Genomic DNA, 16,140 nt, shown 5'->3' on the forward strand with positions numbered 1-16,140 from the left:
TGTCTGCCCAGGGTACTGCAATCTGTCTGGCGTCTGTGCGAAAGGAGCAAGGGAAGTGCTGAGACTAAATTACTGGAAGATTTCCCGTTATCGAGGAAGTGAGTTCTGGCAGTGCTGTCGTGGGGCTGCATCGCTGGCAGAAGCAGCTGTGGCCTTCGAGTCACCCTCGCGCCCCGTAGGACACGCTGGGCTGGGGGAGGCGGATGGGAGAGAGGCCAGGAGAAGGACGCGACCGCATGGGAGCAGCGGAACGCTCCCTGCAGGGGCCTTCAGCAGTGTCTCCCGGGATCTGATGAAGGGGAGTCAAATGTGTGCCCCACAGCATGGCTCCGGGCCCCCCCAAGGCTCCGGCAGAATGGCTCCGGGCCCCCCATGGCCCCCCAGCATGGCTCTGGGCCCCCACACTGCCCCCACAGCATGGCTCTGGGCCCCCACATCGACCCCCAGCATGGCTCCAGGCCCCCACACTGCCCCCCAGCATGGCCCTGGGCCCCTACGGCCCCAGCTCTAGCCCCACAGCCCCAGCCCGGCTCCAGCCGCGGCTCCCGCCCCGGCCCCACAGCCCGCCGCCAGGCCCCTCCCCTCCCCCCGCCCGCCCCGCGCGAGACTTCCCGCCTGGGGACAGGCGCTTGGGGGTGGGTGGGGCTATGCAAATCAGAGGGCGGGTTATGCAAAGCAGGGGGCGGGGCTCCGGGGGGCGGGACGAGCGGCGGCAGCGGCAGCTGGAGGTGAGCGCGGCGGCGGGTGCGCGCGGCCCGTAAAGCACCGCGGGTGACGCGCGCGGGGGCCGGGGTCAGCGCGACGTCGCGGCCGGCGGCGGGGCCGCTCCGGAGGGCGAGCGGGGGGGGGGAGCGCGGCCAGGCAGCTCCCCTGGGGGCTCAGGGCAGCGGCGGGGAAGTGGCCCCGGCCGGCGCTCTTGGCCTTCGGTCCTGCGGCAGCGCTGCGCTCGCCCCGCTGCGGTTCGCACCCTCGCGGCTGCCCCGTGGCCCTTTCCAGCGCCGCGCATCGCCGTGGGCCTCCAGCCCTTCAGCCTGGCGCCGGGCCCCGCCGCAGGGGTCTCGCGTGCCGACCCCGCTAGGCATCCGGCCTGGAGCCCTGCTGGGTCCCGCCGTGTCCTGCGTTACCCACCGCTGATCAGCCTGCCCTCCTTGTCGCAGCGCCTTCGTCCCTCCGCGGAGCTCTGCCTTCCGCGTATGGGTTCAGCCCGGCCCTGCTTCCAGCAGGAGCTTAGGGAGCTCGTGTGTCTCCAGGCCTTGGAGCAAACAGCTGTGCACCGAAGGAAGAGGCTGCTTCCATTCTCGCCTCTTAAAACGCTGGAACGCGGTTTCCACCAGGCTGGAAGGTTCATGTTTCGGGAGTGAATAGGCAGCTGCCAACTCAGTCATGTTAGTGACTGCCAGCTGGAATAAACCTTTCTAGCTCGCTCTGTTGGCTTGCTTTTGATCTGGCTTCGGTCCGTAGAGTAAGTTTGTTTAATATGCGCTAGTGCAACTTGGAGGGTGTTGGGTGCTTCGCTCTCTCTCATGCTGTTACAACAGGGCCTGGGATGCTTCGTTCTTGCAAAGCTTGTACAGAAGCTGCAGGAGCCCAGAAGAGTTTTGCACTGACTTCTCTTTCCTCGCGTTCTCCGTGTTGTAGCTGAACATGGCAATGCGACTGGTCGCTTCACCTTTGGGGGCCTGGAGTGAATGGAGGAGCTGCTCTGGGTCTGGTGTGTTTGGGCTGGTTTCAGAGCAGTCCCAGCACAAAAGAACAAAGCCAAAATGGTTTTTTTTTCTGCTGTAGAGCCTTTTGCTCTCGGTGGGGGGACGAGGAGGGGCTGCATGGTTGTTCTTAACCATGTATTTATTAATGCTCTGGAGGGAGGCAGCCGCTCAACAGCTTCTCAGATCCTTCAGCTTCATGTGGGTGAAGCAAGTGTCTTTAGAAAGACAGATCTGGTCCCAAAGAAAGAAGTCTGTGTGCTATGGCAGGAGCCTTAGGGGCATCTGTCCAGCTCTGAGGGGAAGCGGGTCATCAGTCATGGCTGAGGAGATAACATATGTGATATGTTCTTGCTTTGATGGGCCCCTTGTCGCAGGTTCTTTTGCTGCCCTCCCTCTGCCTCGCTGCAGGCTTTCCCTGGCTTTCCGGCAGCTGGGTGCACCACGGCACCAGTAAGGCCCCGGACCCTCTTCTGACACCGGGCCTTGCGTGAGTAAAAGGAGCGTGCGGCCCACGTCTGCCAGGTCCTCCCTGCTTGGGGGATGGCTGCAGGGAGCTGCTTGAGCAAGCAAGGCTCGTGAGGAGGGCCTCAGAAGAGAGCCCGTCTGGTGCAAGAGCACGGGCGCTGGGGGCCCACCCCTCGTGGCTGTTATCTCTGCTCTGCAATTCCCCTGCGTGACCATCTCCTCTTTTCCTCGGAGAGCTTAGTTTCTGGAGCTTCAGCCTCTATCTGTCCCTTACAGAGCAATTGCAGTCGGTTGCCTCTGATCCCCCCCCACCGTCCCCCTCTCCTTCCTCCGGTGGGATTAACTATAAAAACATTTTCTGGATTCTTGAGGTGCATTTGGCTCACTGAACCCTTTGTTCCCGAGAGCTGCGGGCAGCGAGCCGGTCTGGAGCCCTGCCCCAAGCAGCTGACCCGCGCTGGGCTGGAGCTGCCCCTGCCCGGCTGCCCCCGGCTGTCTCCTTGGGGGGAGGAAAGAGCGGAGGGGCAGCTTTCCAGATCCCAAAATTATTTCCTAAGTGATGCAGTGACACCGCCAGCATGCCTGTCAGCTGGCCTGCCTCCCACGTGAGCACCAGCGTATTTGGTCAGTGGGATCCGTTCAGTGGTTTTTTATATATATGTGTGTGTGTGTATATATATATATATGTATATATATATATTTATATATATATAAAAATAATAACTCATTGAGCCTTTGCCCCCAGCCTCAAACACAGGCAATTGCCAGGGATGTGAGCGACTCAATTCAAGCCCCGGATTGAATGCAGTGCTCCTACGTTGTAGGTGAGTGCCCCAGGCACTGGGCTAGGCCGATGCAGGCTGACAATCTGGATTAAGGTTGAAATTGTTTGAACGGTCTTGAGCTTATCCCCATGCGAAACAGCAAAACACTTCAAATTTTAAGGCTTTTAAGAAGAATGGAGCCTCTTCCTGACCAACTCCATGGCTGACTGGTGTAGCGAGTGCCAGTGTAAAGCTCTTCTCTGGACTGTGGTCCTGGAAAGCTAACCACCGCTTCTGTTTTCCAGAGCGAGCTGGGCGCAGTGGATGCAGGCGGAAGAGTCAGCAAGATTTAGATCATTGGAGGAATCGCTCCTGGTTCTTGGATTTAAGCTAGCGCATGGGAAAGCTGTGATGGGATTGGGGACCGGGGGCTGCTCCCCAGAGATGGGTCTCACGGTTGGGTTAGAAGGATCTTCTGTGTAAAATGTGGTGCTGGACTGGGGGGTCACCAGGCTGAGGAATCTCTTTCCTTCTTTCAGAAGTCACTAGCTCTTCCCCCATCCACATCCCTCAACTTGTAGCTCTGAAAACAAAATCCATGATGTCCGCTGGGGACTTTGTTATTAATTTCTGGAGGACAGTTCTCAGATACTAGAGGAATGTGAAACCTAGTGGCGTTGGGAAACGTGCTCCGACCTCTGCCCGGGGAGCTGGCTGGGCTCCGCGTTCTCCCACAGCGGCTCCGTAGCTCTGCGCTGGCGCTGATCCAGAGGCGCTAAATCCTGCGGCGCTGCGAGCGGCAATCCTGGGAACAAGCGACGGTCGCTCCGCAGGGCGGCATGAGGAGCCTGGCCGCAGAGCAGCGAGGCGGCCGGAGTCGCCCCGGGCCTGGGGTGCTGTCAGCAGATGATAACCTCGCTCACGCTGCTTTTTGGGGCTCTGACCACAGGCGTTTGTGGGATGTGGCCCTGTGTGGGCAGAGGCCCGAGAGGGCCCGGCACTGCCGGTTAGTGCCCGCGTGCTGCGATGGAGCAGCAATCCCCCCCGGCAGGCGTGAGCAAAGAGAGGTGACCTCTGCTTGTCCCATGCAGCTACCCCATGGCCGGAGGCTCTGCTGTCGGGAGCAGATGTGCGCAGCCGGCAGAAGTCCTTGGAGCCGCTCTGAATAAACAGTTCAGGTTGTGGTTTCCAGGGTGTCCTGGCCGTAACAGCTGCCGCTGCGCTGCAGCCAAGTGCCTGGTCCTGGGCGAAGGGGCAGCCTTCCCCTCCAGGCTCCTTCAGTCACGCTCGCACCAACCAAATGTTACACCCAAAATGTTTACACTTTAAAAGCCCCTTGGGGCTATTTTGATATGTTTTCCAGCTTGCTCTGTGCCTTCTTCTTTCTTAGTGTGTCTGCAGTTCTTTGTTGTGTCGGAGCTTACTGCATATGATGTGGTTTACGTATGTTGAAGAATTGTTCTTTGTTACGCCTGAAATCAGTTACGCCCAGCTCCAAAGTCTGCATTTCTTTATCCAGCAGTAAGTGACCACTAGTGAGTTGTTTATAGCCCTGGTGTCTTCAGGATCATTCTGTGCCCCTCTTTTCTCATCCTGTGCCTGTGCTCTTCTATGACTGCCCCATTACGCTACAGCCATAAATACTTCATTTGACACTGAACAACGTGTTACTGCTATGTATATACGAGTTATTCTTGTATCACGAAATTACACAGTTAAGTAACACAAATTAAGCAATGACCACCTCATCTTTAGAAAATTGCTGTTACAGCTAAACAAGCTAAAACAAAGCCCAACAAGTCCCGAGGCCTTGCAGAGCTGGTACAAAGCCCGTGGTGTGGCATTAGCAAAGGCCGTACTGTATTTACTGGGCTGCGGGGCTAGAGAATCCTGTTTTATCCCCGTGCAGCCTGGGAAGCAGATGCCCCAGGGGATTCAGAGCTGCTGCCCAGCTGCAGAGTGAAACACATGGAGTTGTCATGCTCTTCCCTTCCTCTGACGGTCACCGGTTGAGTCTAGTGGCTGGGATTCCCAGGCTGGGGGACAGCTGGGCTCATCTCCCTGCAGCTGACGGCAGAGGAGCCAGCTAGTCTCACAGCGGTATCTGCCAAGGCAAGAGGTGTTTGGTACCGACACCTGCAGCGCGATGAAAGAGCTTTTTCAGTGAGCAGCAGCTGCCCTGGGCTGGCCGTGGGGCTTCCCCAGCCCTGTGCGTGTGAGGGTCGGACTGCTCCAGCCTGCCCTGTGCCGGAGCGCTGAGCCCGGAGGGGCTGCAGAGCGGTTTTGAACGTGGGGGAGAACGTGGTTCCTGCTACAGGATGATGTTTGTGGCTGTAAATTGATGGTTTCATACACAGAATGGGAGGGTTTTGTGGGGAGAAGTTGGCATCATCCCCACTTACGGGGGGAGTGTCATGCCGTGATCGCCGGTGCTGGGTCTCCCAACTGCGCTCCAGTGCGCAGCAGACCCCGGGAGAGTCGGGCTGAGCGTGAGAAGCAGCTTTTGACAGAAGCCGGCTGGGCCGTGCCTCGGGCTCCCCGTGCGTGCCCAGAGCAGCCCTGCGGAGGCTGCCTGGATCTCCGTCCGCTCCCCACACTGACTGCTAGCAGTGACTTACCAGGACGCAGCCACTAACCTGCCTCTTTCTTTTGCTGTTTCAGACTCTCCTTCCACAGTCTCCTCGTGAATTCCCAAGATGCAGGCAGAGTCCCTTCTCCACAGCGGCTACTTCCACCCCGTGCTACGCTCCTGGCAGTGTTCAGCAACCACCTTCGATGCTTCCAACCTCATCTACCCCATTTTTGTCACGTGAGTGAGCCCTGGCTCTGTGGGTTAGGGATAAACCAAACTCAGGCTGACCGTGCTTGGGGCTACAGGCTCAGGCAGTCCCTGAGCTCTCAGGGAGCTCCAGACTCCCTGAACGATTCCCTGGGAGCAGGCTGGGATGTGTTGTGTGGTACCATGAAGGTCTGGGAGATGGGCTGGGTTGTCTGGGCACAGCCTATCTCTGATCTTCCTTGTCACGCCAAGTCCTCACATCTCTGTCCCATCCAACTTCTGCAGCGACAGCCCCGATGCGGTGGAGCCGATCGCCAGCCTCCCCGGGCAAGCCAGGTAGGACTCCAGACTCCCTGAGCTGTGCCGATCTCTGCCATGCCCCATGCCACCAACAGGGCTGATGTACGGCCAGCAATGAGCACAGGCCAGGGCCAGGGGGTGACACTTCCCTCCCTCTATATCCTCTGGCTTGGGGATCCCTCAGAATTGGGCAGGGTGGGAGCATTCACCTATGGAGCGAGGAAGGGAATCAGACCAGACGTGCTGCCTTCAGCAGGTGCTAGCAGGGATAATACCAGGGTCCCACGACGCCCCAGAGCATTCGCATGTTGTGTGGGCTGGGCACGCAGAGAAGTTGGCAGGGAATGGGGTTTCCAGGAGCAGCTGGAAAATCTGCACAAAGGCGTGGGCTCTTGTCCTGCTGTGGATCTTGTGGGACTGGCAGCTCCTCTCTTCATCTGCTGCTGCGTTAGGCTTGTGGTCAGAGGGGCCGGAGGGGGATATTCCAGTGGGGAGATAGGCTGGATCTCCCTTGTATAGGGCAGGTTTCCCAAATGAAATCTGTCTTTGTTTTTGGGTGGCAGGAGGTGGATCAAGGTGGGAAGGGTACCCCCTGCTCCTCAGCCAAGCCATGCAAAGGACCCTGTGGCCAGAAGTGCTCTGTCTGGCCTGCTGGCCTTGGGCGCTTAGCTGTACTAGCACGAGTTGTGCAAGCGGAGAGCCCATGGCAGTGTCTGTGCCACTCCAGCACCTCACCTTGCGCCCCAGCTCGCCGTGCTGAGCCCCAGCATGACTTGCTCAGGGCTGAAACAGAAAGCTGAGATAAGGGATCCAAGAATAGGGTGCACTTCTCTCAGAGCAGAGACAGAGCAGGGCCCAGCCCCCTCTGTGTCCCTGCCTCGTAGATAACTCCCCTGTAGCCCCAGATAAGGCCCTGGATTGTTCCTCCCAGGGTTCAGGCAACACCGCTGTTTCTGATGTCTTGCTGGGGCCGCAGCTCCAAGCAGCCATGCACCAGCCATGATAGCCGAGCCGATGCCAGGAGCCAGTCCCAAAGCTGAAGCATGTGACAGCTTTTGAAACCTCTCTGAAGAGCAGCGCGCGTCGGGCTCTGTGCTGCCTCTGGAGCCTCGTGAGCAGCCTAGGGGTGGGCCCAGCTGGGGCTCTGCGCTGCAAAATCAAGGCCCCAGGAAGGTGGATCTGAGCACAGCACTGAGGAGAGCAGCATGTGGCAGTGCCCTGCTCAGTCACCGCAGCCCCCATGTATGAGCCGTCCTGCTCTGTAGCTGTGCCGTGGGGTCTCCAGGGAGCTCTGGTAGCCAGACTGAAGCACAGTCCCTGACCAGGAGAGCAGGGCTGGGTGCCTGGCAGCCCCGCTTCACTTTGCTCTTCCCAGGTATGGAGTCAACAAGCTGGAGGGGATGCTGTGCCCCCTTGTCGAGGATGGCCTGAAGTGTGTGCTCATCTTCGGGGTGCCCAGCAAGGTCCCCAAGGTCAGTGTGCGTTAGCAGGGGGTGGGAGCAGGTTTGGGGTAGCCACAGAGGTGTGGGAGAGCAGTGTGGGGTCCGGGAGGTCTCCTGACCAAACACAGAGGTTCAGGGTGTCTGGGCATGCTTGTGCTCCGCTCAGCAGAGTGGGACAGGAATGGGAGACTGCGGTGACACCTTTAAGGCTCCTGGTGGCTCTGGGTGTCTCTCCTCTCTGCCTTTGAACACGTGGTGCAACACTGCTTGGTGGAGAACAGGGGAGCTCTGCACTGCAGAGAGCAGCATGGATGACATGAGAAGATCGTTTCTCTTGATGTAGTCTTGCACTGGGAGCTGTTGCTAGGTGGTCTTGAGACTTGCAATCATTACCAGAAGCTCCACTGCCCTTTTCCATCCTTGGTGATCACACTACTCTACACCAGAGGGTCTCACAGTTCAGAAAACATTTATTGGGCAGAAAACTGCCACAGAGGGACTGGTACAGAGAGGGCATGGGAAGCCCTTGGTTCTGGGTGCTGAGGCATTTCTCTTCTCCCACAGGATGAGAGAGGCTCTGCTGCGGATGCGGAGGATACACCTGCCATTCAGGCAATTAAAAAGATCCGCTCCACCTTCCCAGAGCTGCTCATTGCCTGCGACGTCTGCCTGTGCCCTTACACATCCCACGGGCACTGCGGTGAGTGCGCAGCGTGGGGCCCCAGGGTGTTATTCGCACACCTTTCTGCAGTGGCACCTTCCTGTGCCTGGGAGCCTCCGGGGGCTTGCTGTTTTCTGCTGAGGAGCAATGGGTGCTGGTGGGCCTGGCCAGCTCCTTCCCCGAGTTGACTTGGGCTCCAGGTACTGGGTGCAGTTGCGTTGAGCCTGGGGGAGCCTTCTGGGTTATGAGAGCAGCCAGCTAGGGTGGGGGGCACAGACGGTTAAGTCACCTGCAGCAATGGGAGAAGCAGAGTCACCCACTCTCTCGTCAGCTGAGAGTCACCTGAGCACCCATCTAGGCGCCCCCATCTCTGCCTTCTCTTCCTGGCACACGCATGTGCTGAGTTTGGTCCCTGGACGTTGGTCTCCTGGTCACTGCATCTCTTTACCCAGCTCTCTAACACAGTTCCCACCATGGGTCAGAGCATCTCTGTAACTCTTTCTGGATGTGTGTGAGTAGCCCTGAGAGCCATGCTCCCACCCTAGGGACAGAGGCAATAGGCAGGCTGTCCTCTACCCTGCCTAATCCCATCGTCTCCTAGGTATCCTGCGTGAAGATGGCACCATCCAGAATGAGCTCAGTTGCCAGCGGCTAGCAGAAGTGTCACTGGCTTATGCCAAGGCAGGTGAGGAGTCTCCTGGCAGCAGTATCCAACTTTGACTCTTGCAAATTTGCCCCTTTTTGCTTACTGCCGACCCAAAAGCAAACTGTGGCTGGCTCCAGCTGGGAGTGCTTGTGCTCTGAGCTGGGAAGGGCTCCACCTGCCCTCAGGGCACTGGGCTCTGCGCAGTTGCAGGCATCCCAGACCGACCCCTTCGGCCCTCTGAAGGGAGGTGCTCTGGGGTCACCTCCTCCTGCAGGAATGGAAGATTCCTCCAGGTTTGCTGAACGGTACTTGCCAGAGTGAGCTCGGGCTCTTGGCACTGTTACAGCCTTGGGCAGTTTTCGGTGTCTCTGGTCTCTCCATGCAGGCTGCCACATCGTTGCCCCCTCGGATATGATGGATGGGCGCGTAGCGGCCATGAAGACGGCGCTGATCTCCAATGACATGGGCAACAAGGTGAGCGTGGGATCTGCGTGTGCCAAAGTCAGGAGCAACTTCTGCGGGGCCCACGTGGAGGCTGCATTGCGAAGTGACCGGGGCAAGTGCTGGAAGAAGTAAGGCTCCGCCTTCCCCAGGATGTGTCGCAGGGTGTTCCCTGCGCCAGTGCATGCCGGAAGGGAATGCCCTTGGCCAGACGCATGGGGAAAGTGAGGTGCCAGGCCTCTGGCAGGGGAAGGAGGGTGTGGGGCTGAGGACAAAACAGCTGTAGGAGGTAATTGCTCTTGGTCTAGAGCTGGGATGCAACAAAGCACCTCTGGTCCTCATGGCTCCACTCTCTGCAGGTCTCAGTGATGAGCTACAGCGCCAAGTTTGCATCCTGTTTTTATGGTCCCTTCAGGTGAGTTTCTTTGCAAGGAGCATCAGCACAGCACAAGCTGCCCAGAAGGTGTGTCCCCAGCTAGTTATTAGGGAACAGGGCTCAGCCCAGAGTCTAAGCCATGGCTGGGTCCACACTGGCTGCTCCTACTGTGAAACCTGTTTTCTGTGCTTGCTGGGGCTGCCAGCATGGGACAACTGCGGCCTGTTGGAGCTCCCAGGTTTGCAAAGGCTCAGGGCAATGCAGGGGGGTGAGGTGGGTTGGGACAGCCCACCCCTTCCTGGGCTAGATGTAGAGGAGGAGGAAGCAGCTCAGACAGTTGTTCCAGTCCATCCTCACCCTTCTGAAGCAGTACAGCGCGAGAGGCAGGGAACGGTGCCGATGCTTTGCTGATTCCCTGCCCGCTGCCTTGTTCGCAGAGACGCTGCGCTATCCAAACCTGCGTTTGGAGACAGGCGATGCTACCAGCTGCCTCCGGGCGCCAGGGGCCTGGCCGTGCGAGCCGTGGTGAGTGAGACCTTCCCAGGGCTGAGCTAGCAGGCCAGGCTGCCTGAGGCTGTGCCAAAGAATCATGCTTTTATAGCTGTGGGAACTGGAAAACTCTTGTGCAGTGACAGGGCGAGGAGCCTTCACACGCAGTAACACAGAAGGGTTTGGAGAAAGCAAGCCCAGATGTGTTTGAGGCAGAAGGAGGTGGGAGGCATGCCGGCCCAAAATGGCTGTGGATATCCCCCTCCACAAGCTAGCGAAACATGAGTGCCCATCAGCTAACTGGAGAGCTGATACCTAGTGTGGGCCCGACAGTTGTGTATTGGGAACGATGGAGTTGGTGATGCCGTACCCCACTGCTTTCTCCTGTGGCTCTGAGTGGCAGAGCATCGGACGTGCAGCCACCAGCTTCCCCCAGGCACTGCGCTTCTGGTGAGGGGAGCACCGTATCGCCAACCGCAGCCTGCCCGTGGTGTCCTGTGGCCTGTAGAGGCTTGCCAAACCCCTCTTGTGACGATGTGATCCTGGGAAAACCAAAGTCTAGGTTAAAACTTTTGGAAAAACCAGCTGAACACTCCCTGGCAAATGTTCTTTTACCCAGAGCTGAAGGGATCAGGTGTGTATTCTCCTCACAGGACCGGGATGTGCGTGAGGGAGCAGATATGCTGATGGTGAAACCTGGGATGCCCTACCTGGACCTCGTGAGGGATGTCAAGGCCCGAGTAAGCCCTGCGTACTTCTCTGCTCAAGAATGAGGGCACCGAGTATCCCCAGAGATTAGGAAGAGGTGGAGGAGATGAAGATTTGGGTTAGCCAGCGACCTCATTCCAAAAGTGGAGGGGGATGCAACTTTTTCTTGGCTTAACACGTTGCATTTGGGCACTGGAACACCTCCGGGGCAGCCTCTGTGCTCCCCCTCGGATCACGGCTTTGGTGCTGGAGTGCTCTGGTTGCACGGCCGGGGGGCTGGAGTTCCCCGGGCAGCAGAACGCACCCGAACGGGTTGTTCCCTGTGGTCCTGCTGATCTCCTCGCTGTCGTTCTCAGCATCCCACCCATCCGCTGGCAGTGTACCACGTGTCCGGGGAGTTCGCGATGCTGTGGCACGGGGCACAGGCTGGTGCCTTCAACCTGAAGGCTGCAGTCATGGAGGCGATGACCGCGTTCAGGCGCGCAGGTGAGCACGGCAGCGCTGCGTGGTCGCTTCCCCCGAGGGCCGGCTGCGAGGCCCCCTCAGGCCAAAAACCACCCTCCGGCAATGCTTTGCTGGAGCTAAACGTGGGACGGAGCCGGGCGCTGCAGTCTCTGAGGCGACGTGCTCCCGCCGCAGGCGTACGGCTACCCTGTATGGTGTACAGCTCTCGCACAGCTCCTCTTCCCCGGCTGTGCAAGTCCGCGGGGTCACCGGTGCACGTGCCGCGCAGCGGAGGCAGGGACGTAGCCTGGACCCAGGGGGGCTGCGGGGTGCGGGGGGAGCCGGGCCGAGGCCGCGGTGCGGGGGGAGCCGGGCCCTGCCATCCCCGGGCGGCTCGGTGCCGGCGCCCCAGCGTCTCTCCTCTCCGCAGGGGCCGACGCCATCATCACGTACTTCGTGCCGCAGCTGCTGCGCTGGCTGAAGGAGGAGGCGGCGGCGGGCCGGGCCTGAGCGGGGCCGGGCCTGAGCGGGGCCGGGCTGGGCGACGGCGGGCGGGGGCAGCGAAGGCTCGCGGCGGCGGGCGGCTCGCTCCGTGAGGGCGGGAGGGGGCAGCGGGCCGCGGCCATGTTTCCGCCCGGGCCGGAAGCGGCGGGAGCGGGGCGGCAGCGGGGCGGCAGCGGAGCCGGGCGCCGCCGCAGGTACGTGCGGGCCGGGCCGCGGCCCCGCGGGGGTCCCGGGGAGAGGGGGCGGCCCCGGGGGCGCCCACCCCCCCCCCAGCCTCCGTACAGCCACTGCGACGCCCCCGCGCCCGGCCCACCGCTGCCCCCGGTGCGCCCCATGGACCCGGGCACACCCTGGACACCCGGGCGCCACGTGCCCCAAATACAGCCCCGTACGCCCGGCAACACCCTGCGCACACAGCCGTCATGTGCCCTAAATGCAGCCCCACGTGCCCTGCTACACCCCCTACACCTAGCCCACACCCACCCTGGGTACAGCCCCACGTGCCCTGCTACACCCCCTACACCTAGCCGCCCCACACCCTGCCTACAGCCCCACGTGTCCTGCTACACCCCCTACACCTAGCCGCCCCACACCCTGCCTACAGCCCCACGTGTCCTGCTACACCCCCTACACCTAGCCGCCCCACACCCTGCCTACAGCCCCACGTGTCCTGCTACACCCCCTACACTTAGCCGCCCCACACCCTGCCTACAGCCCCACGTGTCCTGCTACACCCCCTACACCTAGCCGCCCCACACCCTGCCTACAGCCCCACGTGTCCTGCTACACCCCCTACACCTAGCCGCCCCACACCCTGCCTACAGCCCCACGTGTCCTGCTACACCCCCTACACCTAGCCGCCCCACACCCTGCCTACAGCCCCACGTGTCCTGCTACACCCCCTACACCTAGCCGCCCCACACCCTGCCTACAGCCCCACGTGTCCTGCTACACCCCCTACACCTAGCCACCCCACACCCTGCCTACAGCCCCACGTGTCCTGCTACACCCCCTACACCTAGCCACCCCACATCCTGCCTACAGCCCCACGTGTCCTGCTACACCGCCTACACCTAGCCCACACACATCCTGCCTACAGCCCCACATGTCCTGCTACACCGCCTACACCTAGCTGCCCCACACCCTGCCTACAGCCCCACGTGTCCTGGCTACACCCCCTACACCTAGCCCCCACACACCCTGCCTACAGCCCCACGTGCCCTGCTACACCCCCTACACCTAGCCGCCCCACACCCTGCCTACAGCCCCACGTGCCCTGCTACACCCCCTACACCTAGCCGCCCCACACCCTGCCTACAGCCCCACGTGCCCTGCTACACCCCCTACACCTAGCCGCCCCACACCCTGCCTACAGCCCCATGTGTCCTGCTACACCCCCTACACCTAGCCACCCCACACCCTGCCTACAGCCCCACGTGTCCTGCTACACCCCCTACACCTAGCCACCCCACATCCTGCCTACAGCCCCACGTGTCCTGCTACACCGCCTACACCTAGCCCACACACATCCTGCCTACAGCCCCACATGTCCTGCTACACCGCCTACACCTAGCTGCCCCACACCCTGCCTACAGCCCCACATGTCCTGGCTACACCCCATACACCTAGCCACCCCACATCCTGCCTACAGCCCCACGTGTCCTGCTACACCCCATACACCTAGCCCCCACACACCCTGCCTACAGCCCCACGTGTCCTGCTACACCCCCTACACCTAGCCGCCCCACACCCTGCCTACAGCCCCACGTGTCCTGCTACACCCCCTACACCTAGCCACCCCACACCCTGCCTACAGCCCCACGTGTCCTGCTACACCCCCTACACCTAGCCACCCCACATCCTGCCTACAGCCCCACGTGTCCTGCTACACCGCCTACACCTAGCCCACACACATCCTGCCTACAGCCCCACATGTCCTGCTACACCGCCTACACCTAGCTGCCCCACACCCTGCCTACAGCCCCACGTGTCCTGGCTACACCCCCTACACCTAGCCCCCACACACCCTGCCTACAGCCCCACGTGCCCTGCTACACCCCCTACACCTAGCCGCCCCACACCCTGCCTACAGCCCCACGTGCCCTGCTACACCCCCTACACCTAGCCGCCCCACACCCTGCCTACAGCCCCACGTGCCCTGCTACACCCCCTACACCTAGCCGCCCCACACCCTGCCTACAGCCCCATGTGTCCTGCTACACCCCCTACACCTAGCCACCCCACACCCTGCCTACAGCCCCACGTGTCCTGCTACACCCCCTACACCTAGCCACCCCACATCCTGCCTACAGCCCCACGTGTCCTGCTACACCGCCTACACCTAGCCCACACACATCCTGCCTACAGCCCCACATGTCCTGCTACACCGCCTACACCTAGCTGCCCCACACCCTGCCTACAGCCCCACATGTCCTGGCTACACCCCATACACCTAGCCCCCACACACCCTGCCTACAGCCCCATGTGTCCTGCTACACCCCCTACACCTAGCCCCCATACACCCTGGCTGCAGCCCCACATACCTAGCCCCACACACACACCCTGCCTACAGCCCCGTGTGTCCTACTACATGCCATACACCTAACCCCCCCCACACTGCCTGGGTACAGCCCCACATGTCCTGGCTACACCCCATACACCTACCCCCACACACACTGCCTGGGTACAGCCGCACATGTCCTGGCTACACCCCCCCATACACCTAGCCCCCCCCATCCACCCTGGCTGCAGCCCCACGTGTCCTGACTACACCCCGTACCCCCACCCTGGCTCGACAGCGGGGTGCAGCAGCTCCGCTGCCTTTGCGCTGCCGTGGCTGCCCCGGCGCGAGAGGCTTTGCACCCCGGGACGCAGAGCACGAGCAGGGGCAGAGCTGGGCCTTCCCTCCCTGTGGGGTCTTCATGCTGAGCCCCTCTGTGAGGCCAGCGATGGCACCAGGACCTGGTTCACCCCCGCACCACTGATACCCACCAGTCGCCCCACAGATGTGGGCCCCACTCCATGTAGACTTGTCTTCAGCAGTACCATGCCGCACACAGCACCGCAGTAGCCTGTAGGCAAAGCATGTAACTGCTCTCGCCTGGCTCTTACCTCCGCATTTGTTTTAGGTTTGCCTTAGCCCTAAGCTTCACTGAAGCAATGCTTAGACTACGCTTACTAACATGGGATGTGAAAGATACGCTGCTCCGGCTTCGGCAGCCAGTGGGAGAGAATTACTCAGCTGAGGCCCGGGCTCATGGGGTCCAGGTGCAGCCGGAGGCGCTCAGTCAAGCTTTCCACCAGGCTTACAAAGCCCAGCAGCAGCGCTTCCCCAACTACGGCCTGCGCCAGGGGCTGAGTTCCAGGCAGTGGTGGGTAGATGTCGTCAAACAAACCTTCAGGCTCTCGGGGGTGCATGAAGACAGAGTCCTTACCCGGCTGGCAGAAAACCTCTACCAGGACTTTTGCAGCGCGCACACCTGGGAGGTGCTGCCAGGAGCCAACGAGATTTTAAGTCAGTGCTGCGAGCGGGGCTTTCGAATGGGGGTGATCTCCAACTTCGATAAGAGGCTTGAGAAGATTCTGTCGCAGTGCAACCTGCGGCACCATTTTGAGTTTGTCTTGACCTCCGAGGATGCAGGTTTCGCCAAACCAGACAGGAGGATCTTCGAGAAGGCCCTGCGCCTCTGCGGGGTTCTGCCGGAGCAGGCGGCTCACGTGGGAGACGACTACCTGCGGGATTACAGGGCAGCCAGGGAGGCGGGCATGCACAGCTTTCTGCTCTCGGCTGCCGGGCAGCGAGGGGAGCTGGAGGTACCGAAGGAGCACGTCCTGCCTTCGCTCAGCCACCTCCTTGCCCTTATTGAAAAGGGTTAGTCGTGGTAGCTGTATTTCAAAGCAGGACCAATGCTGCTGCCGAGCAGGTGACGTTCCTCGCGCTTGACTTCTCGCCGACATTGGAATGAGAAACAAGCGCTTCCTTCTGCGCACAGGGAGAAACGCTCCCCATGATGCCCCTTCTATTCGGGGGGCAAGCTAATGTAATAAAGCATATCGGACATGCTCCGCTTTCATGCCCTTTTCTTCCATAGCTCTCAAAACGCTCTATGGCAGAGGGTTAATGGTGGTATCTTCCCCTAATAGAGTTGGGGACTGGGTGCGGAGGAGGAAGTGTTTCGCCTGGGGTCACACACAACCCTGTGCTAGCACATCTGCAGGGCTGAGGTTATTCCCTTCGCGGGGGTAGGCCTGCTAGCAGGGTGCACCCAGGAATCCTGCACACTGCCCTGCAGCTTTTGGTGTATTCCCAGTTTGCCTTCATTGCCGGCATCCCCCTCTTCCTGAATAGCAGTGGCTGGGAGGGAATTACACCTCCCTTTAGGCAGTTTCCCCATCCCTCGTGCCAGAGCCTGGAC

At 60.6% G+C, this 16,140-nt stretch overlaps 2 protein-coding genes across 4 annotated transcripts; both read left to right on the plus strand.

The window, feature by feature from the left end:
• The first annotated feature begins 653 nt into the window (after nt 1-653).
• ALAD (aminolevulinate dehydratase) lies at nt 654-11,801 on the plus strand. 3 transcript variants are annotated; one of them, XM_026113791.2, is made up of 12 exons: nt 654-728; nt 5,597-5,744; nt 6,000-6,050; nt 7,390-7,486; nt 8,021-8,156; nt 8,719-8,802; nt 9,149-9,237; nt 9,564-9,619; nt 10,018-10,105; nt 10,723-10,809; nt 11,134-11,263; nt 11,652-11,801. In XM_026113791.2, the coding sequence occupies exons 2-12, from the start codon at nt 5,632-5,634 to the stop codon at nt 11,729-11,731; spliced, it is 1,011 nt and encodes a 336-aa protein (XP_025969576.2). In that variant the 5' UTR covers nt 654-728; nt 5,597-5,631; the 3' UTR covers nt 11,732-11,801. The 3 variants fall into 3 exon arrangements, with proteins under 3 accessions (XP_025969576.2, XP_064379678.1, XP_064379679.1); XM_064523608.1 differs by lacking the exon at nt 654-728 and adding an exon at nt 910-1,462; XM_064523609.1 differs by lacking the exon at nt 654-728 and adding an exon at nt 2,916-2,995.
• Nucleotides 11,752-15,788, plus strand: HDHD3 (haloacid dehalogenase like hydrolase domain containing 3). Its single transcript, XM_064523610.1, has 2 exons — nt 11,752-11,919; nt 14,854-15,788. Exons 1-2 carry the CDS (start codon nt 11,846-11,848, stop codon nt 15,599-15,601), a joined length of 822 nt encoding a protein of 273 aa, XP_064379680.1. The 5' UTR covers nt 11,752-11,845; the 3' UTR covers nt 15,602-15,788.
• The last annotated feature ends 352 nt before the right edge of the window (nt 15,789-16,140 follow it).

This window comes from Dromaius novaehollandiae, chromosome 20 (assembly GCF_036370855.1).
Source record: "Dromaius novaehollandiae isolate bDroNov1 chromosome 20, bDroNov1.hap1, whole genome shotgun sequence".
Lineage (NCBI taxonomy): Eukaryota > Metazoa > Chordata > Aves > Casuariiformes > Dromaiidae > Dromaius > Dromaius novaehollandiae.